This window comes from Lepisosteus oculatus, chromosome 3 (genome assembly GCF_040954835.1).
Source record: "Lepisosteus oculatus isolate fLepOcu1 chromosome 3, fLepOcu1.hap2, whole genome shotgun sequence".
In the NCBI taxonomy this organism is placed as follows: Eukaryota; Metazoa; Chordata; class Actinopteri; order Semionotiformes; family Lepisosteidae; genus Lepisosteus; species Lepisosteus oculatus.
This window is the reverse complement of record NC_090698.1, coordinates 47,133,817-47,161,126: the sequence shown is the minus strand read 5'-3', so window position 1 is coordinate 47,161,126 and position 27,310 is coordinate 47,133,817. Positions and strand designations below refer to the sequence as shown.

Sequence of the window (27,310 nt, the reverse complement as noted above, 5' to 3'; positions counted from 1 at the left end):
CGCAGGCGCCCGTGAATTGCTCGACCCCTCGGCTGTCAGTGTCAGCAGCCGGAGCTGTCTTTCATCCCTGCCTGCACGGGCACAGTTAGTTGGTTTTCTCTTATTTTTCTTGCTCCAAAGTGAGACGGATGCTTTATGTATACAATTATAGTGGTATGTATCATTTATTCATTTACATACGTATACATGTACATACATGACTTTCATCTATTTATATACATTTAATACACTTATGCTTCGTATAGGTGCGATCCTGCTGATTTATACTGTAGTGAGCAGTATAACCAAACAACAAAGAAAAAGGCAACCTATTTTCACACAGCAGTGGTCAAATGTGTTGCTACAGAAATTACCTGTAGTTAGAGAACTAACCGTTTCTTTTTCCTAGGATCATGAATTGATTTACTTTCCTATTCCATGTCAGAATTGCAACCTCCTAACAGGAGAGGAAGGAATTGTTGAAAGCTGTTAGCGTTTAAAGTGGCATGTCGCTCGCACTCTGCCAGGGGAGAGACAGGAGAACCTGAGCTTTTTCAGTGCCGGAGGAGCATGAGGACGTCACGGCAGGCTGAACAATGACCTAACGGAGGAACGCCTTCTGCCCGTGTGTGTTACGTCATTGGAAAGGTAAGGGGGTTTCCTGCAGTGAGCTGTAATTCGCTAGAAGGGTGAACCTCTTGATGTGCGTTTGCACTGAAACTCCGCTAAATGTCACTTGGAATCCAGCCTCGGTTCCTATAAAATAAACAATTCACTATCATTCTGTTTGACGTTTCAGTTTAACTGTAAGGTGCTGAATAAATACAATGCTCTTCATTTTAATACGTTAGAAACACAAGTCTCAAGAAAACTATTAAAAGAACATTGTATTTTATCATGTTTCCCAGACACAGTTCTTGAAATGTGGCGCACTTATAATAATAATAACAACAACCATAAATCATCATTTAAAGAATATGCATATTCTAGACCACCGAGAAAAGGAAATTGAATATACTGCGTATATACCCCTTGTTTTGTAACGCAAGTTTGTTTTTTTTTAATCTGTGCTAGTCCGTCGCCTCACACTCTGCTATGCTTCTCCAAAACTTATGAGTTGCTTGATCTTTGCTCCGAGATGTCCATAGCAAGGTTATCTTTGTGTTGTCATTATTATCCTTGGTAAAAATAATATTACTACTTGGTAATTTACTACATTAATCTCACATTTCATTAAGAAAGCTCTCCATTTTCCTGCGAAATATGATGGTTATGATTCCCCCCACCAACAGCTAGTGTTTTTGACGTTGAGTGCTTTTCACAATGTAATCTGTTTTTCCTAGCACTAAGACTCAAACAACAATGTTGATTGATTGGATTTTTGAATTAGTGTTCCTTAATTTTTGCACTGATATCATCTTAGAAAATGCTTTCTGTTCTTTGCGTTGTTGTCTGGGCCAACATGGAAGACAGTATTCCTCACATACAGTGAAAAGCATATTTTTGGGATACTGAAGAAATTGGTAATTGAACACATTAAATGATATGGGTTTAATGTGGCTAAAAAATAATACCCAATAACAACAGCTGAAATTCTGTATTTCTTACATCAAATCAACTCTATATTATCTTATATCAAATCTTTTGGTCTAAAATACAAATTTCATTAGTACACAGCAAAAAAAAGAGATACATTTCACTTCACTGTTCCAATTCTTACACTTTTCATGAAGAAACAATATGTAAATGAAGGGACAATATTTTGCGGAATATCTCCATCTACCCAGACGGTCAAAAGTGAATTTACTTACTTTCATTAATTTAGTTTTTTGTCTAGTTTTAAATTAAATCGACTGTAGAAGGTATCAGGTCTTCATGCATTTTTTCTTGCATGTGAACAAAATCATTTAATGATCGATGAAGTGTTTTTTTTCTTTTGTTGTTAAATTTCAATTCCTGGAGAGATCTAAATATTAAGATAATATAAAATACTGAACATTATTTGGAAATTCAGACTAATCCACTGAAAAATGTACATCAAATCAAACCTATTAATATTAACTTACACAGCTGATGCCAAATTAATTTATACCCCTAATAGAATCTTGGTGAAAGCTAGTATTAGCAGAAAATAATGAAAGTGCCTATTCAATATTTATTGCATGAATAAATTAAAACATAAACTGCCTGTAACTGCAGTTTTGAATATTACACAAGGATATCTATGCAAAATAACTTTATAGCATTCTAAATACACAATGTTAAAACTTATTTACATTCTGCAAATTTGTCATACAATTCTGAAATGTAAGCCTCTGGTGTTCTCAGCCATTGCCAGTTTCAAATAGTCTCAGAAAGTTCAGATAAGTTTCTAGCAGCTGAGTAAGTGGAAGTTGTATATGGAAAAATGATCAGAAATCCCTATTGACAAGTGCCTGAACCTATAAGAAGGTTTATCAAACCAAGAGGAGGTTCAAAGAAATACTGGTTGCTGATTGGGATTATTTTAAATTCATTTTGATTTCAGCATTCGGAAACTTAGCAAAATTATTTAGGACAATTGTGATTTTTTATGCAATACCAGTCTTTCATATATGAATTCATATTTCATTGGTTTGTGCAGCAGATACTGAATGCCTCTGTTTTTCTAAAACTAGCTTTCAATTGCATGGCATTCAACAGATGAATAAAAATAGAGCCTGGTGTACTTTTGAATTCTCTATTATAATAATAATGATGGAAATACAATGTCAGCAGTCATCCAGTGTTCATATTAATAATATTTTAACATACAGCTTATAGTAAAAATAATTATCCATTCATGGAATATAAATTCAGTGGAAGATTATTTAATGACTTCTGACCGCCTTGTTTATTGTAAAGACTAAATTTACCTCATGGCTGGATTAACAAAATTAGAGGGAAATAACTGAAAACCCCCCAGATCTTCTTATTCCTTAGTTTATATGTGGCAGTAAAACCTTTGTATCTTTTACATTGTTTTATATTAATTTATATTTCCAAGGAAACTGTATTATTTTCTTCATGAGCTGCTAGCATAATTCTCATGGGGTTTTTTTTCTTCAACTGAATTGTTACCTCCTTTTTAAATTCAGAAAATGACAGCCAGGTTCTGTCTAGTTACTGCCAGGAGAATGGCCAGTCAGAATGCCTTTTTTGCTTCCCCATCCCAAACCATCTCACTTATTGCTATGCCAGCTTTCAAACTGGGATTCTTTCTCTTGAGTGTCAGTTTTAGTTTATTTTGTACGCTGTAACATCTTTCCTGCAGTTTAATATCTGACTCATTCTTATCATGAAGGATCATCAAGAATTAATCATACTTATACTGTATAGCGCTTTTCATCCCAAAAGAATCCCAAAGCCCTTTAAATGTATCAGAAGGGGCACTCTTCACCCTCCCTAAAGTGCAGTATCCACTTGAGTGATGTGCAATAGGCATTATGCACCAGCACCTTACAGCAGAGCAGATCAAGTAGAGGTGTAAAAACTGCTTCAGCAGTAGAATTTAGGGCAATTGTTAGGTAGGATAGGCTGTACAAGCCCAGAGCGAAATTTAGCCAGGATACTGACACCCTTATTCTTATGATAGGCGTCCTGGGCAAACAGTAGCAATCATAGTAAGAAGGGCAGAAATTCATAGATAGGTATTCACTTCCGGTTCTGAATGAGAGGGAACGCTGGTGCGTTTGGCTGTCAGTCCTCTTGCCTCTTTTCATTTTTTAATCTTCTTTTTTCTTCTTTCTCTGTCACCCTTGTCTTTATTTGTTTTAACCCGCTCTATATTGTTCCCAAGCGCTTTGAGAAGCCACCTTTTAAAGGTGATATATAAAATAAAGTTTATTACTATTAGTAGTAGTATAACGCAGTATGGGGCCAAGATTCATGTACTGGTATTTTACAGTATGGCTCTCTAGTTTTTTCATGTTTGTTTGGGTTTTTTTTTCCCAAACATAATTTGCACCCCAATGTTCAAGGGTACATCTCTGATCAGAAAGAATGTAGTCCTTGAGAAGGAAAGCTAATTAAATACAGGCTTGGAGAATTAACTGGATGTAAAACACAAAAAGCGGGGCTTATTTCCACAGCATGAAAAAGTTTTAAAATTCATCCTGTTATTCATGCATGAAGGACATACATTATATAAAAGTATGCAGTGCTAACATTTATACAGAGTTGCTGTTATATTTATATAGTCTTTCACCACAGACTGTTCTGCAGACTACAAGCAATGTTATACTCCTTTCATGACAAAGTCACTTTCCTCTTTTGTAATTTTCCAGAACATAACACAATTTTATTTTGGAATGAATTAAACTGAAATATAACTTTTGAATAAATAAATCTTCAGTGACACTTTATAATCAGTTTGGCATTCATCCTAATTTATGGGTATGAATATGAATGTCCCTTGTTCTTTTACGATTTTTCAAGAAATCAAAGTGTCTTCTCATTCCATCTCTTATACTGTACTTTAAAAGTCAGAGCACCCATGGTCAGCTTTGAAAAAGGATGAAGGTCTAATTAATATTCATACCCTGAAATTCTTAGGGACCAATACTGCTTTTATCTCCCACCCTAATTTGGAAGGAAATGTGGAAGGATGGGAGATAAAGCATATCTTAATTCACTGGCGCATGCTGATTCACAAGTTCTTACAACCTAGCATTTCTGTTGCTGTGGAACAGGCAGTGTGAATCTGATCACAAAGATAGTACAGGATGATATTTCTATCATGGCAGTATGTTATTTACCTGTGCTCTTACTGGTCAAGGCCTGTCATTGATGGACAGTGTTTGGCTATAGTGTTTTGCCAAGTCAGAAATTGCAAGTACCAACATGGTGACTTAGTCATACCTCATGCTTATTTAATGAAGGCAGTGTACTCTTAGTAAGTCATTTTGGTTCCTTCACCAAGAAGGCTTGAAATTCAACATATTAACACCTCATCACCTCTCCCCAATAAACTCTCACACGGATGAAAGCAGTTAGTGCTTGTGGAGCCAAGTGACTCAAGTGACTCACAGCCAGGCGTGAATGATCAATTCATCAAGATAGGCCACAAGTACTTGAGTAATCAATCTTTGTACTTTATCTCTGTCCAAACATACATAAATAAATAAAATGATGAGTTCCTTTCAATGTTCAGTTTTTGATAATGTACTGAGCATTTTTACTAGTCTCTTTAAAAACAACAGAATCAAAATACCTTAAGAGCATTCATTTTACAATAAAATATTCAACTACAGTATGTATTAACTATAAATTCCAATTCCTGATGTAATATATGTACAGTGTGTCTAATGATCACAGAGTGAAGTGATTTCCGCTTAGATTGTCATCCTGACCTTTGTAGGTATCTCTGTCCCACAAAAGATCTCTGTCCTGAAAAGACTTCACACTGCATATGAGAGGATAACAACTAGTAGGTTTGGGAAGCGCTTATACTAAGCTTATTAGCACCATGGAGAAGACAGATGCGCCTTAATATGAGATAGAATTGCAGTTCTGCAAGAAACTCTTTTTGTGTTAAAAACACAATAATAAATTGGTGGACAATACTGTTGTTGGTCAAACACTGAAGCTTTAAGCACAATCCCTCAAATGCTTTTAGACTGTGCTTACATCAAATACATTTAAAATTTGGAATAACACTTCAAACTGCAGAAAAGAGAGAACAAACTGTATTTATGTGTCTGTTTGCACAGACATGAATGTACAGAGATAGAGGAATGCCAAACAAAAAACAAAAACGATTCCAGGATGGCACACCGCCCATTGTACAGTTGGCACATTGCTGGCTTGCTGTTTACTGTTACCAAGAAGAACAGTAAGTAATCCAACAGTTGGTGTAAGTATTAATGTCAACGTAGTCCGTTCAATGTTTAAAAAATAAGCAAAAACCTATGTATAATGCATTTTTTCTGCCTTTTCCTATGTAGAATAAGCATACATTTGGAAAGCTGTGTCATTTCAACTTTTCACAGAAACGATGAAAAAGATATGCCTTCAACCCAAGAACGCTCACTGACAAGGTGTTCTAATTCATCTGATGTTAAAGCCAATGCTAGTTTGAATGGGTCAATATTATTGCATAAATATTGCAAGAAATTGTATTAATATAGTTGCCAATATTGTCCCCCCAGAATATCAAGTTTTCTCATTAAATACAAAACATATTTTTTCTCTGTGGCACTTTTAAGCTTCCGTAGATTTAAACATTTCATCAGTTAAAAAGATTAAACATAAACATAATCATAATTGTTCATGTTTATTCACAAGTGAAGATTAAATGCTGGTACAAAATACTACTAGAAGCTGATAAATACCATTTTGTTAATTATGATAAAGCTGAAGACTATGGATGCCTGTTACTGAGCAGTAGAGCTCATTCTGCATCGCCAGTAAAGGCCATGATTAGAACATATTAGATACTGTACTTCGTCAATTATTTCTGAACATTAATCGTCTAAATAAGAACTGAATCTTTCTTAGCATTCATACTAACTTTGATGAGAGTTCAATATAATGTTTTGGGGGGCAGTTGATATCCATTCATGATTCTTAATCATGTTTCAAAAGGCAAAAAAATGAAGTTATTAATTCTGTAAGGTCACTTCATAATAATAATAATCCTAAAGAGCTGAGGAATAATTTTAGTCATAGCTTTTCAATATCTGCTACCGTACAGGTTGAATGAATTCCCAAGAATCCAGTGAAACAGTGGGTTCTGTGCTTTGTTGTCGCCAGAAGCCAGTTCTGCTTGCTAAAGTGTATAATGAATGATTTCTTTTCTGTCTCATTAAATTTCTAAACAGCAGCTGGAAGTAAATCACTTTTACTTATGTGTTGTGTGAACATCAACACAGCACAGTAGACATACATTTAATTTTTTTTCTCACTTGTTTGCTTGGGGCAGACAAAAATCACAATTGTGGAGTTAAAAGAAATAAACAGTTACTTCTGGGAGCTGCTGCTATTATTTATTTGCAACTGGAAAGGTTGCATCACACCTAAACCTGTACTAAATGGTACCTCAGAGTTTGCACCAAAACGTTATACATTCACTTTAGTCCATCACCACCTGCCTGACAAAAAGCGCCCTATGACACTATCTGCTCTTTTGCAAAAACTGTTCAGCCAGGTAACTGCAAACTTGGTATCTACTGTATCATTCCAGTGATAACACAATTACAATACGGTGAAAAACGATTTTTACATAAACCAGTATTGCCGCATGACCTCCATTTTATTCTTTTGTTGCCACACCACATACAGCTCCTGAAGAAAAAAAAATGTTGGAACAATTAATACAAAACGTTGTTGTCAAAAGGAGATATTCCTGACTGAACTAAAGTTATACTGTAATTTTTATTCTTAAACTCCAAATTACCACTGTTTATAGAAGTACCTACGCGATGGATTAGAAAACGTGTAGGTTCCATCACACTTCAACTTCCTTTAGGTTTGCAATTTACAAGTGACTGCAATACCTTATATACACTCGCAAGAAGTCAGCAGCTGCTTGAGAAATACACTCTAAACTGCTCTTCTTCAAAAACAAGCCAGTGAACTCCAGGTTAGTGGAGTTTATATCATATGGTATGATATACATCATATATCACTAGCATACCCTTAGTTGACTGACAGTTCAGTAACACTGTTCATGCTCCTTGCACTTTTCTAGCTATAAACTGGTATTATATGAGCATGTATGTCTCCTGTAATTACCACCGTTTTTAATGATTGACAGAATTAGTGATTTATAAATGATGTCACTAATCTCTTTAAGACTCCTAGAGTATAGGTCATCTGGATATGAAGATAGATTAGTTTTGGTTCTCATATATCATTTTCTCATATTTCAAGATTTTCTATTGTTATTTGTTTATTATCTCCTCGGTGTATACAGTATATCTGTAATTTACTTTGCCACTACAGTATTAAGGCTCTTTAATTACTCTTTACCCTTTCTCATTCTATTAAAAAAAGCATATAGTGCTAGGGTGGCATGGTGGGACAGTGGTAGTTCAGGTGGGTACCTGCGTTAGCGTAGGCTGCAAAGGAACAAGTAATAGGTTTATTCCATGCTGAAAAAAAGAAGAAAGAGAACACAACGTTTCTGCCGTGGAGCCTTCTTCAGGTGTGAGACAGTGGTTGGGACAGTGGTTAGCATTGCAGGCTCGCAGTGCTGGAGCCCTGGATTGAGATCAGGACTTGGGGTGCTATCTGTATGGAGTATGTTCTCCCCATGTTTGTGTGGTTTTCCTCCAGGTGCTCTGGAGGCCACAAAGCTAACAACTGTGCCTCCATGCTGCCCCTTTTCTGACCCCCTCCATCATTAATTTAGTTATAAACTGTTGTCTATTGTTATAAACTATTGTCACTCTCTCCATGGCGCTGTGATGGACTTGTCCATATGACTCAGGGGTGAGCTTCCCCTTGCACTGACCCTCACCAGGGTAAGAAACTCATTGGTAACAGTTGAATGCATGTAAATTAATGTACTGTTGAGAAAGCCAAGTTAAACAATTAATTACAGTCATCGTATGCGGTGTAGCTTTAACCAAGATTTGGCACCAAACAAAGCACAAAACAGACCTATAAAATAGTGATATCTGGTTGTCTGCTAGTGTGCACCATGCTAGGCCTGATACGGTTATTCATGCAGCATGAATTATTAATATCTGTGCCCTTGTCCTACATGGAAACCTATTAAGCAAGCTATATAAGCTAGGTTCTACACAGTGGAAACCCCAATTTTCAGCAATATTCAAGGTTTAACATACATCACTTCAACATAATCTTGAGGAAGAATCTTCTTGTAACTAATATATATTTTGAAAAAACTCATGAGGGTTTATAATTAGGTTGTGTTATTGTTAAAAGATGCACCTTTCAGAATTAGAGGTAATAATTCTTCTAATAATAATCATAATAAAGATAATTGTGTTGTGTAAACACAGACGCTGACACGCAAGTACAAACTGTGTTTGATTCACAAATTCTACATCATAGAAAACAAACATTTTTTGTTTTCCTTGCTCCATTAAAATGGCTATTGTGACACCTGTAAGGTTGCTGGGCTCTACCTGGCTGATTCTCTAGGGGGTAAATCCTATAATTGGCCTTACATATACCTTATCCCTAGAGAAATGCAATTACAGCCCTTTCTGATTAGCTTTTTCTACTACAAACACAAAATCTGGAATGTTAAATGGGGTAGATACTATACTTTATCCTAGGCCAATAACAGACTTCCAATACAACTTTACTTGATATTCTGTTAAACTGTATAAACCTATATAGTTCCCAACAATGGTATATCCGAACCATTAACAGTCATAAAATCATACCAAGTGAATGCACGGTAGATATGTCTGGACAATAAGTGGCAAACTATTCTTAAACAAACACATGGAATGGAAGTATACAGGTAACAGGTAACATCAGAGTATTTGGAAACCAATACTGGCAGTAAAGATGTGTTTCTTCAGGAGAACTCTTCAATGGTGAATGAAGTTGTACTTGATCTGATATAAACTGACAAAGCTAAGTATGAAAATTCAGCCTTGTCCTGATACTAAAAGCACAATAACTACATGAGCTCATTGATGTGTTGTCGCAAAATGCACCCTTCAGAACATGGTTTTTACACACTCTGATTGTGCAGAGCAAATACAGTGCATGTCAAAAGTAAACAGAAAATGCTTCAAAATTACTTTTGTTGTTTTCTTTTCTAAATTCACTTCACTTCTTTATTCAAGTGCCTTAGTTTGTTCTAAGGATTTGTTCCAACAATTACATTGTAATAATGGAAAACTGGGGGGGACAAAACTCAAAATTAAGCTTAATTTTTCTCTGTTAAAATGTTGACATCAAAAGAATGTGCTCTAGATTTATGTCTCTTATTTTAGTATCCCGTGTTATTAAATAAATTTGAAAGCAGGTCTTGGCCTTTACATTTTTCTGATTATGCATCATCGACTAAAATTTTATCGTATTGCAGGAAAATAGAAGTACTTTCATACAAGGTGTGTGTTGTCACTATGGCTCTTTCTGTCAATACATTAATTGATGGTACTGTCAGACCTAGAGGTTAATTTATTTTCATTGATAATTCATTGAGGACTGTAAAAATGCTAGTAGCCCTGTGTCTTCTGCTTATTATGCCTGCTGAACTCTTTACTATTGTAAAAATGTTTATTGAAGTCTTTAAGTAATTGTAAGATTTTAATGTGTTCTGCTCTTAGTTCTCAGTTTAAGACTATGTGTAATTCACCAAAATAAAATGAAATAAAGCCATTTATTTTGTACACAACGTGAATCAAAATTGGTACTCCACCACAGCCTTACTAACATTTCCTAACTGATTATGAAGTAAAGGTGCAAAGACAGAACCAAGACCAAGAGTGGTAAACTCTATTTTGTGGCATGTATACACCTATTAAAATTATACTGAGATGAAGAAGTAATATTGAGCTTTAAAGAGAATTAAACATGAATTCTGAGTAATACTGACAAAATATGAAGCCCCAGTGCAGTTTCTGACTAATGACATGATATGAAAATGTTTACTGATATTTATATCAATACAGGAGATGCTGGATTAAAGCCTGCAGACTTTTCTGAAGGACTGTATGCATGTACATATTTGTTTGTTGTGTTATAGAATTCAAATACTAAAAATATGAAGACTAATCAATTACAAAATGGATAAAAGCAGAAAAAGCATAAAAATAAAGAATGAAAAATGCTCTTCATATGATGTATAATGCATTCTTTTAATGGTTATTTCAGAGGCACTTAGACTTTGGTTTCAACCATAAAATCAGCAGAAAATCAAACTGTTTAAGTCCTGATGATATCTGTCTTTTAAAATACTAAACTCGCAGGTTCCTCAAGAAAATATTGGATTTACTTAGACTAGGAAAACAGTTTTTTATTGTGATTTCTAAATGTTAGGGCACTTTTTGAGTGCCTATACAAGGTTTATAGAATTGTAAAAGTTTATCAAATGCAACTTCTTAATGGCTTTACTCAACATGTAGCCTTTCTTTAAATTAATTTATAATTAATAGTCTGGGTGCTCCAGTTTCCCCCAGCTGTCTAAAGACAAACTGATATGCTAATTGACTGGGGTGAGTCTTCCTGTTTTATTTTGTTTCATTAACTGTTTTATTTGCCTTTAGGCTTTTGAACCTAAATCTGTTAAAGAATGGCTCCTTCTTATTCAGCCTCTGAGTATAATAATACATAATTTTATAAGTTTTCCCAAAAAAGTAGAGTATTGCAAAGCTAATCCTCTGCTAAAAAAAAATTAGGAGTATCAAATGCCATATTTTAATTGTGCCGTTTTCTGTCATTCTGACTGAACAATACGTTTTATAAATGTTGTCATATAGAGGCTTTGTTTCCTGTGATGCAAAGAGCACCTGTAAAAAGCAAACTGGAAAATGCTGAGGTTGAAGTGCTGGTGGCTTTTTAGTGTTGAAGTTGACACATTATGTCCATCTTCTAGACCAGGAGTATCCAATCATAGAGGGGCTGGTGTGTGTACAGGTTCTTTTTCCATTCCATCTCAGCTCTTAACAAGCTAAAACGTTTTACTGGCTTAAGCCGACCAATTTAACCAGCGTGTACCAGCTCTTCGGGTGTTCCAGTTTTAAAAAGACCTTGAAAATCACCAGAAGCAGAAGTTATCTTACAATGTAGTGTACTTATTATGTTCAAAGTGGAGTTAATATGGTTGTACAATATTAATTCTATTATTTTCAGAGCATCTGTTAAATGCCGTTCTCTTCGTTCACTGTTCTACCAATATTTTTTAAAATATTGGTAGAACAATATTTTAAAAAATATTGGTACTTTGGTACTTTTAAAAATATTTTTTAAAAGTGTCGAGTGAAAAAGTACGTTTAATTGTGCTATGTACTAACTTTTGTGAGTCACAAAAAGTAAAGGCAAAAGGGGTATGTGTTAAGTATGTTCCAATTTTCTGACATTTCAGCCTTCCATTAAGGAGCCTATTGATTTGTAAAAAGGCTAAATTAAAAGTCAAACACGCAGTCTGGAATGTACTGGTTCTGAACAGCAAAATACAGTCCAGTCACCGTGAGCAATGTAGCCGGGGCCGCCGATTGGCCGGTTGTGTCTATCCGGGTACCCGACTGGAGCCAGCTTATTAGCCTAAAGGTACCAATATGGCGGAGGTAAGGAGGAAAATAGGGAAGAAGCATCAGCTTTTAAATGGCTATTTTTTAGTTTTTTAACGGCTACAATATGGTTATGTTGGCTCGATTGTGTTTATTAGACGTTAATGTGTTAGTACTTTTGCATCGGTGGGTAAATGAGCGGAATTGGTTGTGAAAATTAGATGTGAACGCAAAGCGGGATCCTACGGGACTAGGCCGCGGCGTCCGTGTGTATCTAAACACAGATTGTAAGAACTGTTTCATAAGCCAAGAGGCAGGAAAAATATAAAGGAGATCGCTTTTAGAAAATTTATTTCAGTTATAGATTGGAGAATATGTATGTTGTGTACTTAGATTTTTAAAAGCGCTTGATCCAAGAAGAAATTGTGTTGACCGGGTAAAAACCAAACGTTGTTTATATTTTGTAGCCCAGGCTCTGCCTGATGAGATTAATAGCTGAGCGCTGTGATAGAGAGGTGGTAGCGTAACAGTAATATCACAAGCTTCAGATCGGATTTTTTTTACTCAAAATATGTGTAGGCAGCCTTTTCATATATTTTTTGTATTTAAAACGCGATGCTTGGCGAACTATACCTCCTCCCCTCCCCTCCCTCAGGTAACGGTAAAGCTGACCTCGCCTGTGCTTCGGTTTGACGACGTGATGACAGGGTATCGCCGAGTTGCCGATATTAGAGATTTATTAGGTGTCGGCTCTCGGTTAGTGAAGGATGTTGTACTGATCTGTCCTTTTTCCTTCCTGTTTCAGGCTTCCTTCGGAAGTTCGAGCCCAGGTAAGTCATCGTCTATTTTCCCTGGCCCTGCGGCAGCAGTAGTTACATTTTTTTGTTTTGCGTCGATTTTAAAATGGTGATACATTGGTGTTACTTTACACAGCCACTACGAAATTTATAACAGTTTATAACAATACATTTCAGGCGCAGTCCCTAATGAAAAGCTCAATCTTTAATCGCGCGCGCAGTGTGTCGTTTTTGTACAGTAAATTTCGTGACCTACTTCAACTAAGTTCATAGATGATCATGCTTTCGTTGTACTTGCGCCAATGTGTATTGCATTTTTAAATTACTTGTTTGGTTTTCATTTGTCAGTTGGCTCTTTGTCCTCGGAAGATCATGACTTTGATCCAACGGCTGAAATGTTAGTTCATGAATATGATGACGAGCGAACTCTCGAAGAGGAAGAACTGTTGGAGGGGGATAAAAACTTCAGCGCTGAAATTGCTGATTTGGAGAAGGTAAACTTTTTAAATCAGGATGTTTCCTGTAATTGGTATCGCATGATCTTGGGTTATTTTTTCACTGTATCAGCTCTTGATTTTTATTATTTTGAATATACTGGTCAACATAATACCATTACTATTGTGTGATAAACTTAGATCTGTTGACCCCTAAAGAGCTGACACTTGTGATCCTGGGAAAGATGGTCTTTCAGAGCACAAATCCAGTGAGTCTTATAGGTGACCTGTTTTGAAAGATAGGAAATGTAAATGAACTTTTGATGGATTAAGCAAGTAATCTGATTGATTAAGGGAACTTGTTCTTGAGGGATGAAGAGTATTTACATTTTAGTCCTATATGATCTCTAAATTTAGCATATTGCCCATTTAATTGATCACAATGAAATTACTCCATATTTAGAAACTGGTGATTTAATGGTGGCCTATAAAACCTGCTGGATTGGGACTCCCCAGAACAAGCATTGAGATTCCTGCTTTAATAATAATTATAATTAATATCTGGGTACTCCACTCAAAGTGCTTTACAGGTTATGGGGACTCCCTTCCACCACCACCAATGTGTGCAGCCCCACCTGGATGATCCGCCAATACGCTCACCACACACCAGCTATCAGTGGGGAGGAGAACACAGTGATGAAGCCAATTCATAGATGGGGATTATTAGGAGCCCGTGATTGGTAAAGGCCAATGAGAAATTAGGCCAGGACACCTGGTTACACCCCTACTCTTTTCGAGAAACGCCCTGGGATTTTTAATGACCACAGAGAGTCAGGACCTCGGTTTTACGTCTCATCCGAAGGACGGCGCCTTTTTACAGTATGGTGTCCCCATCACTATACTAGGGCATTAGGACCCACACAGACAGCAGGGTGAGCGCCCCCTGCTGGCCCCACCAACGGCTCTTCCAGCAGCAACCTTAGTTTTTCCCAGGAGGCCCTACATCAAGGTACTGACCAGGCTCACACCTGCTGAGCTTCAGTGGGTTGCCGGTTGTGAGTTGCAGGGTGATATAGCTGCTGGCATTAGAGTGAAGATATGACATGTTTGTAAGAAATAAAACATTTTATAGACAAATTTATGATCCTTTGGTTTGAATTAGATTCAACGATATTGCCATTCATAACGAGGAGAATTGGTAGCTTCTTAGTTTTAGAACAGTGATGGCCTAATCAAGTCATCAGGGGTCAGTCTTCTTCAGGTAATGTGGGTCTTTCAATCGCTGGATTATGATTACAGTAGAATAGGGTACCTACTCTTTTCCAAGTAATAAGCTCAACTAAGTAATCAAGATCTGAGATGGAAGGAAAGTCAGAATGTTGGTCGAAATGTGAAATAAGTATAGTGTAATTTAACCTTTTATAGAGTGATCCATTTGCATTGTATATGAAAAAAGTCTTTCTAGTTCCATTTGTTCCTACTCAACAAATTCATACAGTTAGTCTTTTATGAATATCACATCTTATTCAGTAGAAAGTTCTTCATTTTGTTCAGAAATTGCCCATTTGTGTAAAAGTATTTGTGCAGAAAATACACGTAGCCACTTATAGCCCATTCAACTGGAAGACTGGGGTCTCTTTCATTTGGCCTTATTTCATTGCAGTATGCGGGTGGGTGGTGACAGAGACAGCATAGATCAAACTCCGTATCCTACATTATTCCATGCAGTGTCCTGCCTTGTGAGCTGTGCTGCCTAGCATGGTACTTGTATGCATTATATGTGTTTATTATCCGAATTGTTTGTAATATTAGTGATAATGTTTTAACAGGAGGGCAATATGCCTTTAGAACAGCTGCTGGCTATTTATCGATATGAAGCATCTGTCAGCACTGTTGCGGGCTCGAGTGTGGACAGCTCCTCGGGAGAACTCGCAGATGATCTGCCAGATATGACATTGGATAAGGTATGTAGTGTAATATTTTATTTCAGTTGTTTATTTTTTTTTTTGGTATAACTCTGGAAATACGGAAATACATCACTCTTCTTTTGATAAGCTGGAAGCCCTGCAAATCTTTGTCTGCTTTTAAGATCTAGTGTTCCATTATTAGTTTTGTAAAGCTTATATTTATGAATTATACAAGAATGCTTACATTTTATAATTAATATCATTTTAAAAAGTCCTTAATTCCATACCTTGTCTACCTCAGGAATGTCTTCTGCCCTGAAAGCGTTATTGAAGTATATTGTGTAAATGAACACAGTACACACAATACAGACATGAAGTAGAGCTCTTTAAAACTTAATTCAGCAGTACCTTTTAAAGACCTTGAATTTGTCATAATCTTAGGTAGTTTTGTATCCTTCATAATATCTAAAATGTAAAAGTATGAATACATGATACTTTATGGGATGCATGAAGATCTTCTCAAACCTCATTTCTTAAGAAGACAAGTGCATGTCCAACTAGACAATGACTAGGTAGAGAATAGTTTGTTAGTATAAGGTATTACCTGAGTGTCTTAATGCTGAATAGAAATAAAAGTTATGAATGATATCTGATTTAGCTTGAAGTCACAAATCAGATATCAGGTTTATAATGTCTGACAGATACTACATTGTAGTTCAATGGTTTAAGTGACAGCTCGTGCTTTCGTTGAAAGTTTTGAGTGACTTTTAATAAGATTGCTAAAGTTTAAAAATACTCTCCTAAATAACCGATATACGGATATTAGGAACATTAAAAATGTATGTATACTTCATAACAGGAAGAAATTGCTAAAGACCTGTTATCTGGTGATGATGAAGAAACACAGTCGTCAGCCGATGACCTGACCCCATCCGTAACTTCCCATGAAACCACAGATTTCTTCCCAAGAACCCTGAGATGTAAGTAGAAAGAGGGTGGGATACTTACGAATTGTGAAATGGAAATGTTTTGAACTAAGTTTCCTGGTACACATCTGTGTGTAAATATAGGCTATACCTATTTGTTACATTCTATTTGTATGTTTAAATGAAATCCAAAAGCCATGGGTATATGTTCAAAAACCTAGATCGTTACAAAGATATTAATATTCTTAAAAAGTAGAACAGATGCAGATGTTGAATTTTACAAAATGAGTCAGTCCATTTTGCTTTTTTAACTCTTGCATTAATTAAGAATGTGTGTAAAAATACTCCCTTGTCCAATGGAATATTAGACATAGATGCATAGATCACAGTAATTATATCCTAATGCTGTAAATTGTTTTGTTTAGTTAGTAAAATGTCAGCAATATAGTAATGCTTCTTGTGCCTTTCCAGCAAACACTATTTATGATGGCGATAAGGAATCTGAAGGCGAGGATGAAGGTGTAAACCCCGAAGACTCCAGAAAGGTATGTTCAATTTATGGTAAATCAGTGACCTGAACTGTTTATATACTGTGAAAAATTGATGTTCCTGATGATTGTCCGAGTAACAGTTGGTGCTTTTGTCATTCTTTGGATTTATATTTCACAAAAATCTGAATCTGTCACTATAGCCACACCACCGTATATAAAAAGTGGATTCTTTGTAAATGTAAACTGAGGTATTTGAATCGATAATATGTTGTTTTTAATGCCTTTCAGTATATATAAGAAATCGGTACGGTCTTGACATAACCTGAACTTATTCTATTGCTTGTAGGAGATAATGGTGGGATCCCAGTACCAAGCTGAAATTCCCTCTCGACTCGGCACCTATGGCGACGAAGAAAAACGTGAGTTTTTAAACACAACTGTCCTAGTTTCTATTGAAGGACTGCAGTTTGTCCCATTAACTCAAGTATCATCTCATGGCACTAAGTTTGGACAAAATTGCCGGCTACTAATTTTCAGCTATGGGCTGCATTGAGAGAAAAGAAAGTTTTCTAAACTGGAGAAACTGAAATAGATATACTATTAGGTATACTATAGAAGTAATGCATTAAAACTCACATCAAAGAAGAAAATGCCCACTTTTCTTTATGTGCGCATTGGGGTTGGAGACACATTTTGCAATGCAAGGCTTGAAACAGGAGACTTTATATAAGAAGGGATGTCTTTTATTTGACAACAAGCACAAATGGAAATGTCTGTAATGGACTGGTAGTGACTGGCCTGTGTGCCAGAAGAAATTTTGCTACCACCATCTGGTGGTTACTTTTGGTATTTTTAAATATTTTTACTGTAAAACAACCATTCTGTTTATTAATGTTAATAATGTGCAATGTTCTTATTCTGATTTCCCACATGTGCCTCAGGTATTTTGCCTTATGTAGAATTCTTTGAAAGTGCAGTTATATTTTATGTTTCTATGCACAAATACTTTTCAGTTAGAGACATTCCAGCCTTTGATAAGGTAGCAAATTATGTATGTGTTGACTTCATGGTTGAGCAGTTAACATTGGAAATCTTTTATATTTTGGATAATAATGTTTTCAGCATCTAGCATTATTTGAAAACAAAGACACCATTGTATAGAAAATATATGATGCATTGCATAACTAGAATAACTTAGTCATACTGTGTTTTTAATGCATGAGTTACTACTTCCTGGAACTTCTCATGCTATAGCGTTTCTGGAGATGGATCTGACAATGTTGCCAGTGTGGTTTCTCTAATTGATGAAGCAGAACACGTCCTTGTCCAGACAGCTTCTCTCTGATGGGACACTCTCTGTCAGAAACAACCAAGCAATTTTCCTTGTTAAAGATAGTCATCTTTATAGTCTGTGCATTTATAGAAATTACATCTGAATGACTTTTTAAATGATTCATGTAATCCCTTCTCATTGAGTGTGCTATTTTTATGAAATCACATGAATTGACCTCATTTTGTTGTCCCAAGCAACAATAATACTCAGTCAACAGACATATCTGCTCCCTATTTAAGATGTAAGCATTGGGCACAAATGTAAATTATGTAAATTTAAACGTTTTGCAGGAGATGTTAAACTTATTTCTCTTCATTGAGTTTTTTTTAACTATGACTTCGGTGATGTCTTTTATACAGTTAAATCCTGACTTCTCCAGAGTTAAGAATAGCCATTTAATTTTCACTTTTCATGAACTGTTGGAGCTGAATATTGTGATATAAGTTAAAGGTCTGTAGTCTTGGTTTGATTTTTGTTATTCTAACCCATATCTAAAGCTTACAACCACACCTCTTAACCAGTAAGGTTTTTGAGACACTCGGAATTGCTGCCAGAAATCTTTTTTTCTTCCAGTTTTCTTTTCAGTTTGGTACTTTGGGAATATAAGTGTTTACAGATACCCTAGGTACACGAGCACAGTGATTGTTTAAAATCACAGAAAAATTTTGGGACGAGTGTTTTGCGAGTGGAAAGAGAAAATACATTGACTTCTTGTTTGAAAATGAAAGTATCCCAGTTTCAAATAAAAGCAGACATAAAAGTGTGTGACTGTTCTCGGCAGCGTATGAAGACGAAGACCAGCTGCTCTGGAGTCCCACTGTCTTGCCCGAGAGTAAGGTGAAAGAGTTCTTGTGTGAGGTGGCCCTGCGAGACCTAGATGAGAAGACAGTCGGGACGATGGAGGGAAGCCACATTCGAGACAATGAGCAAGTACGTACTGCAAGCAAGATACTCCCTAAAGCACCAGATAGGCCTCATTACAAGAGGCAATATGGTGATGGTACTGTCGTCAGAAGATGCAAACAGCTTAGTAAAAGGGAGTGTGATACTGAACGGCAAACAGTTTAAAAAGAACCACCCAAATCAAATGTGTACTTGGGGAGGCTTGAAGTTAACAATGGTCACCTCCGCACATTTGAAATATTTTCACAATATTCTTTCCATATTTGCAGCAGCCAGATATCACTAAAATGCACATGAACCTAAGAAAATGTGTTAATTGCCAGAGAAGACTTGAGTTATTTTTTCAGTACTAATATCGGTAGCAAACTGATACAGCAGCCCAAATTAAATCCACCTTATTTTACACTCTACAATGAGTGAATAATAAAAAAAGTGAAATTGGTTAAGTATTTAATGCTATTAAGTCTTCAAGTCTTCTGTTTTCAATATAGGAAAATTAGTGGCATTTGTTTTGGACGCAACTGTATTTCATATTGTGTATAAATATTCTTGAAAATCATTTTTAGTTCTCAATCAGGTTTACTGCAGATTGTGACCACACTCATGATGCAAAATATTACTTTCTGCATGACCTGATCATCCACAGGAATACATTCAACGCTATTGGCACGATCATTATTTTTTATAGTGTAGACATTGAAAATAGTTCAGGTATTTTGTCTGATTTCAGTAGACCCCACATAATTAAGCAAGTCAGTGCAGAATGCTTTATCTGGTAAATTTAATATACAGTGGACTCTTTGCCTCCTGTTAAAGACTACATGTAAAGTAAAAATAAACTAGAAAATTAACAAATGTAGAGGGAAAAAATATTTGGTTTTTATCATATTGAAAATTGGAATCCTGTATTTTTTTAAATACAGGCTGTCAAAGTTTTATGGTACTATATAGTGTCAGAAATTTATCCAACAAATTTTCCACCTACTGCCAGTTTTTTACTATTCAATTCCTTGATTTCCCTTCAATCATTAATAGCTTTTTTCATACTTTTTAAATGTCAATGCAGTAAATGTTTGTAATAGTTAATCTACTGTTAGGTTTGTGTAAACATTCCTAAAAGTGTTTTTCTTCTATCCTTTAGGCTTTGTATGAGCTTGTGAAATGCGATTTTAATATCCATGAAGCCCTTGAAAGGTATCGGAAAAATTCAAAGTCTTCAAAGGGTAAGTTAAGAGGATTGCATGTGAACTTGCAGTATTTAGTATAAGTACTGTTTTATTCTAGAGAGTAGCATCTGTTTAAGTGATATTTTTGTTTTTAGATGAAATGCTTCCTTGGTCTGAAGAAGAATGCAGAAACTTTGAACATGCACTTCAGTTATATGAGAAGAACTTCCATCTTATACAGAAACATAAGGTGGGTTTTAATTTTCTTGTAAATGTCTTAAGACAAACTTTTGTACTTATTTTTGATAGGATATTTTTAATTTCTTTGCAGCAATAAGTTACACCAGCAAGTATGTCAGTGTTTGAGAAATGGTGTGTAGTGTAGTATTTACTTTTAACTATACTGAAATATACTGCTACCTTAAACTGTTCCAGAGCATGTTATTACATTATTCAATGTGTGTATTTATTATTATTGTGCATTATTTTGGTTTACTCTTAACATGAGAATGTCAACTGATATAAATCCAAAAATCATCTAATGCAGCTAATACTTTTGAATTTTTTAAAAATTTTAGAGGCAGATTTAGGATACGTGACGAATTGTAGCTGCTGTTTAACTTGTTCTTTTACCTAAATAAAGAATAGTTTAGTAGCTAGTTTCACACTGATGTGTAGTCAGGAGTGAATATCAGACAGGTTTTCTACATTTAACATTTTTTGTTTCTCACAAATAAATAAAATAAATCAGACTTCTTTCCCATTAGTTCTCTAGTATTTCTTAGGATTTTGTTATAAATAGAATAAAAATAATTCAGTGAATTTTCATATCACCTGACCTACTGTTTTTCTCTTTCTTCTTCAGGTTAAAACACGAACAGTTGCTGAATGTGTAGCCTTTTATTATGTGTGGAAAAAGTCAGAACGTTTTGACTATTTTGTCCAACAGAATAGGTTTGGAAAGAAGAAATACAGCAGCTATCCTGGTGTAACGTAAGTGATTGTTCTTTGGAAAGTACAAATTGTAGAAGGGCTTTAGCATTTTTTGTTTTCATGTTTCAATGTCATTACATTAGTTCACACTTCTAAGAATTTTCTGAAACTGAAGGAAATTTGTAAGTGACGAGCCTTTTGACTCCTGACAGCTGAGTTGTAGGAATCAGTTCACTGAATGTTGGATACTTCCAAAAGCATCAGGTAAAGGAGTCCCCATTTTGGAATTTTTTTAGTTAATGTGAGCTCTGCTGTTTAGTATATTTGACCTCATGCATTGTGGTAGGTGCCAGTTCTAGATAAAGTGTCAGAGACAGAAGGAGGGAAGATTAATCCTGTTTTCTGATTCTCCTTTAGGGATTTGATGGACCGCCTAGTAGATGAAGCAGAAGGATTAGCTGTTGACAGCTCCTCATCAGTGTGTTCCAGCAGTGGGAGGATGGATCCTACTCCAGATCAACAGCTGAGCATTCTGAACTCCATAACTGCCAGCGATCTTACAGGTAACAAGAAGCTGGGGCTGAAAATGAATGCTTCTATTGTGGCTTTCACGAGTACTGTATTTCTAGATGAGAGAGGTTGGGGAAATGAGCCAGATAAATCTTGTCACACAATTCAGAAATCTTAGATGTGGAACGTCAGCTGTAATAAAATAGGGATCTTGTGTTGCAAATAATGGAAAATTGACAAACCATCAAAGCACTGCATTAATCTAATTTTGTAAATATCTGAAAATAGGTTGAAACTCCGAAATGTGTTCCAGAAATTGAAAGTTTTACTCAAATTTTGACAATGATATGAGCTGTTGAGATCAGAAGGGACATGTGCTTCGAATGTACTGATTTGTTTAGCCTTGCCTTATAATTACTGCTCTGAATAATCTTATTGAAAGATAAAGGTACTTAACTTAAATTTTTCTGCTCAGTTTGCTTTTTGTAGACATTTATTGAATAGGGAATGCGGTATTTCAGTGTCCTTTGATTACAACTTTAAGATGCCGTCAAGAAAGACATTGCAAAAACATACCCCAGTGTCATAAAGTGAGGAGGGAAGGTGTATGTATAAGAGGTTTTTTATTTCTGGTGTCTATAGCCTTTAAACTCATGTTCTTAACTTCTCTTTCTAGCTCTCACCAATACTGTGGCCACAGTTTGTAATCCAGATGTGAACTGCCTGGATTCCTACAACTTTCCTGCATTGGACAGCTTGCACAGAGGAGCACTCAATCATGAGGAACCTCTCAATTTCTCCGCCAATGGCGACACCGACTGTCTGAACTTGCTTGATGCAGGGTTCTACCACTCCGATTTGAACCAGATAAACATGTGCAGTGAGGAGTGTGAACGGCCTGCAAAGAGGTTGAAAATGGGCCTTTCTGAACCTTTCATCAACGACGTCTCTGTGAATAACCTTGGCGTAGACTTCGAGAACCACGCACATCACATCACGAGTGCCAAAATGGCTGTGTCTGTGACTGACTTTGGTAGCTTATCGACCAGCGAGTCAAATGGATTCATGAACTCCCACACACTACATCAACACACAGCCCTGCAATCCGAGTGACTAGCAACAAGAAAACACGACCATTGAATTTGATGGCATAGCCATCAAATGTGTACATATTCTCATTCACTGGAAGTTTGAACTTTTTTTTTACTATGACATCAGTGATGTCTTTTATCGTATAGAACTAAATCTTGATTTCTCAAGAGTTAAGAATAGCCATTTATTTTTCAGTCCTAAATTTGGAAGTGTCATATGTCGATGTTCATAAACTGGTGGAACTGAATATTGTGGTGTAAGTTCAAGCTCTGTAGTCTCGGTTTTTGTTGCTCCTACAGGCATCTCTAAAGCTTACAGCCACACCTCTGAACCAATGACAAGGTTTTTGAGCCACTCAGAATGGCTGCCAGAAACAGTTTTTTGTTCTTCTGGTTTTCTTTTCAATTTGGTACTTTGGAATATCAGTGTTTACAGGTACCCTAGAGACTAGACCCTGGCTTATGTAGCATTTTGTATAAGAGGGTCCAGGCTTTTATATTCTAGAAATGCACTGAGAAGTGCAGAGACTTTCTTACACGGAGCCTTTCTGTATATTAAAAGGAGCACTTCAGTTTACACAATGACAATATTTTGATTTTTTTTATGTAGGCAGGTACCAGGACTGCATATGAAAAGAAGAAAACTATTGAGTTTTCTAAAAACCAAATTTGAGTGGTTGCCCTCATACTGAAAGTCGAACTCCACTGCCAGATTGCTATTTCACAGTGTAAAATTGGCAAAAAAATAACATTTTAATATTTTATACATTTTTTTTCAAGGTCAACAATAGATTTGTGAAACCAGTGTAAATGTTTTACAGTGTATCCTTAAAAATGTTCAGAGGCAGCCAAAAATACTGCTTTTAATTTTTGCTACTCAACTCAATTGGTTGACTTTCGGTCAGCGTTGAGGTGATAAAGTGCAGTTCATAATGTTTGAAATAGGGAATTTGCTACGAAGTATGAATAGTATACTGTAAATACGCTGGCTGCTTTGTAGGCTCTGAAGAGAGTGAGATGAACATTCAACTGTTTAAATATTTCTCCAAGCCTGTTTAAACAATTATTCTATCTGAAAATGACAGCAACAACAACTGCAGCTCATTCTGAAATGCTTATAACGTTACTTGTGTCCTTTCCTTTGTATTTTGTCATACTGTCCTTTTGCAATTTTGTGGTAACGACATCCATCTTTAGATCTTATCCATTAAAAGTGTTTGGCTTGAATGAAATTAGTTGTTAGTGGATAGTTAGAGGGTGGGTATTTATTAAAAAGGACGTTATGGACTGCACCAATGTCATCCCAACTTTAGCCTTAGCCTTGTTTGTACTTTTTAATGCTTTTCTAGCAAATGTACAGTGAAATAAATTTGCTAAAAATAGGCACATTTAACTTTTCTTAATTTGAGATGTATAAAAAAATCTATTTTGACTGACTTGAGTACTATTTATGTAAGTTAAACAGTGTGCATGTACATCTTTAGTTCAGTAGGCTTGTCATGGTGAATAGTGAAAAACTAGATGTTTTTATCGTACAAATCAACGTTAACACCTAAGTACACACAACACTTAACGGGTAGCCTTGGCTTGTTGCCAGTATTATGTCATGTCATTTTCTGCTTTGTCAGCACCTTGTTACAATGTGTTGTGCAAGTCTGCATTGTTAATTCATATTTTCCAATGCTGTAAAGTGATTACAGTTGAATAAGATGTACACAGGAGATTATGTATTTTAATTTAGTTGATGGCTAGTCTTCTCATGCTCATGACTGAATGCCTTTTCTGGAAGCTCATAAGATCAAAATCATGTCAGTTGGTAATTAATGCAGTACTAGTGTTTACTTAATTTATCTATGCATTTGAGATCTAAAGTAAGATGGAGTGTTTTCAGGTATAGAATTTTGAATGTCGGCTTACTAATAATGAATAATGGGTTGTGAACCATTGGAAAATCTTTACTTCGGTCTAATGATGCAGAGAATTGATGGTTACTGAGTTTATCGTCATTGGGTAGTTTTGAAAAGTCAGTTATTTGACCTCATGAACTTGTGAACTTGTGTTAAGACAAAGATTTCTTTTAATTCCTTGTTATTATAAGGCAATAATTTGTAAATATGTACAGACTACCTTTTTAGGTTGAACTGACTTTTTCCCCCAACATTTTGCAGCAGAGCATTTCCATGCATGCTAGCTGTGTATTTTCACAATTGTACCACTAAAACAGCTTTATGTATTTAGCTATTTAATGTTGCGTTTGCTTTAAAAGTTTATGCGTTTGTTCCTGTAAAGAACCTATTTAATACAGCATCTATTGAGTTATTAAAAAGATGTGGATGCGCACTTTACAATCTGTCATCCATGGTTAGTATCACAGATTCTACTAGAAGTACAGATTAAGCATGCAGCTGCCCACTGGAACAAAATCAAAACTTTTGGTCTGAGAATTCATCGTTAACTGTTACGTGTCTCAATAGTTATTTTTAGTATATTGAAACTGTTTAATTGCAAACTGAAAATGCAGGATATCTCTCCTGTCACAAATGTTTATTATACCTTAATGCATTTGAGATGGAAGTAACGCAGTTTGATTTATATCTGCTGTTTTGCATACTGGATCAGAGTTTCACTTTTTAGGCCCATACAAAGTGTGAAGGAATATTTATATATGCAGTATTATGGTGTGCCACATTCCAAATTATGCATTTTTACTGAATGTTAAGGGAAGATTTTTGTTTAAACACTAAAAATAGGATAACAACTGAAGCTAAGTGTGTATGCAGATGCCTGTATTACAGCCTTTTACATTTTGGCTCTTTTTTGTCTGTCTGATACTCCATGGACAGTTAATTGCTGTAATCTGTGCCTAATAAGGGCCTTCCCACCTGCTATTCACAATAGGGAAATGCAAGCCAGATCATTAATTCATTGCTTTGTACAAATGAAAATACAAACAACAAGTGGAACTAGAAACAAGGTCATAAGTAACTTAAACTAAAATATTTGTATGAAGTTACTGAAGAGTGAATAACCACTTCATGAGTACCTGGTGCTGTGTTGATAGCAATACTTCTAATTTTCTTCTTTTTGACAAGCCTTTTTCTGTTCATTCTATCATAAGTTTTCCCTCACATCAAACTTACTTGAAGGATGTACATTAGTATCAGTTGGCAAATACTAAAGTGTGTACAATTGGGTCATTTAGATTGTGCAATTTATTTTCCTCTTGTCTTTCTTATGATTGGTTCCTTAGCAAATATAGTGGTGCAGTGGTATTTATTTTATCCAAAGTTTGTAAGAAAGTTCTAGGTAAAATCAGAATGTAAACTATTGGCAATTTCCATGTAGGGAAGTAATGTGTATATTTTAACCACACCCCATCCCTGAAATCTGTAAAATGTGATATTTTAAAGAAATCTTAAGTATAAAATTGTTTTGTAAACAGTATATTAATTTCTATATTTTTATTTTATTTTAGAATAAGAATTACCAACAGCAACACTGTTGTTGTGAGAGTTATTTTCTTGGCCATGGTTCATATGAATAAGAAACCTACTTTGTGAGTAAAAATATAACCTGAATTATAGACAATCAAAACTGCATTTAGTATCAGAAATGTTCAAGAGGAAATCTGTTTTTAATATTTGTACATAAACACTGAATTTTTTTTTGTTTTGTTGAGCATTATTTTGTATTTTCTGTTGTACTTTAATACCTGGTGTACAGATCCAGAATAAAGCTCTGGAAATCTTACGTGTTTTCCTTCCACATTTTCACTGGTGTATTTTGCTAAAATCTTTTAAGTGTCAGGGGTCTGTTAACCAACTAGTAATAGTATGAGTAAAATATACTCCATATAGCATGAATTAAGGTTCATGAATGGTCTTGCTATGCAATCATCATTGCATTTTAATATGACTAAGTCACACAATGTTTGAAGGTTAAGTGTAGCTTCTCCTTTAGGCATATTTCTCATGCCTGATTTAAATTAAGAGTACAACCAAGTGATTATCAAACTGAACCATCACCTCACATTAGCTCCCTTGTATAAACCTAAACTTTTGTTAACAGCATCTTTCCAAAAGTCATGGCCTGGCTGTACCCTGTTTTTTCATAAGCACGTAGATAGCCATGGATTTACTGTATACAGTATGTTAGTCAGACACTTCTTTTTTATATATATAATTGGTTTTATTAAATAACACCAGGAGAGCCCAAGGACATTAAACCATATTGCATTAAATTATTAACGGTATTAAAGTCCTCAAAGGGAATAACAAGAATCCTGCGTTTGACTGCAAACCACTGTGCTACCCTCGAGCTCCCCCACTGTGAAATGACTGTGCTTGTGACATTCACAACATACTTGTATACTTAGTGCAGACACAGTACTTTAGTAAAGTACTGTCTGCACTAAAAAAGGGCAAATTGTACAGTGCTATACAGATTTGTATACTAATTTTGTAATACAGAGGCTGTCCTAAGACATATTCCATAATGTACAGGACTAGAACCCTGCATTCCCTAGAACTGGTTTAAAAGTATATATTTCTAAGATTTATGCTTAACTGCAATGTGAAACTCAAAACTGAACAGAATGCTGATAGAATGGAATACTTTGTGCAACTGTTTCATTTAAAAGGCTTTCTATAGTCTCAGTCCTATGT

General features: G+C 35.5%; 1 protein-coding gene across 5 annotated transcripts; it reads left to right on the top strand.

Annotated features, from left to right (window-relative positions):
- The first annotated feature begins 58 nt into the window (after window positions 1-58).
- Window positions 59-26,396, top strand: LOC102689370 (mesoderm induction early response protein 3). 5 transcript variants are annotated; one of them, XM_015367335.2, is made up of 14 exons: window positions 59-153; window positions 507-627; window positions 12,961-12,985; window positions 13,301-13,446; window positions 15,216-15,350; window positions 16,153-16,273; window positions 16,691-16,764; window positions 17,057-17,129; window positions 18,825-18,973; window positions 20,088-20,169; window positions 20,268-20,362; window positions 20,978-21,105; window positions 21,463-21,608; window positions 22,232-26,396. In XM_015367335.2, exons 4-14 carry the CDS (start codon window positions 13,348-13,350, stop codon window positions 22,666-22,668), a joined length of 1,539 nt encoding a protein of 512 aa, XP_015222821.1. In that variant the 5' UTR covers window positions 59-153; window positions 507-627; window positions 12,961-12,985; window positions 13,301-13,347; the 3' UTR covers window positions 22,669-26,396. The 5 variants fall into 5 exon arrangements, with proteins under 5 accessions (XP_015222821.1, XP_069043300.1, XP_015222816.1 ...); XM_069187199.1 differs by having other exon boundaries at window positions 389-627; XM_015367330.2 differs by having other exon boundaries at window positions 64-153; window positions 425-627.
- The last annotated feature ends 914 nt before the right edge of the window (window positions 26,397-27,310 follow it).

What these genes read in the sequence shown, in the direction of transcription:
- LOC102689370 (XM_006626807.3), top strand. An exon ending in AAATTGCTGATTTGGAGAAG is followed by an intron (nt 13,447 to 15,215) that starts GTAAACTTTTTA and finishes ATGTTTTAACAG; the next exon opens with GAGGGCAATATGCCTTTAGA. An exon ending in CTATGGCGACGAAGAAAAAC is followed by an intron (nt 17,130 to 18,824) that starts GTGAGTTTTTAA and finishes TGTTCTCGGCAG; the next exon opens with CGTATGAAGACGAAGACCAG.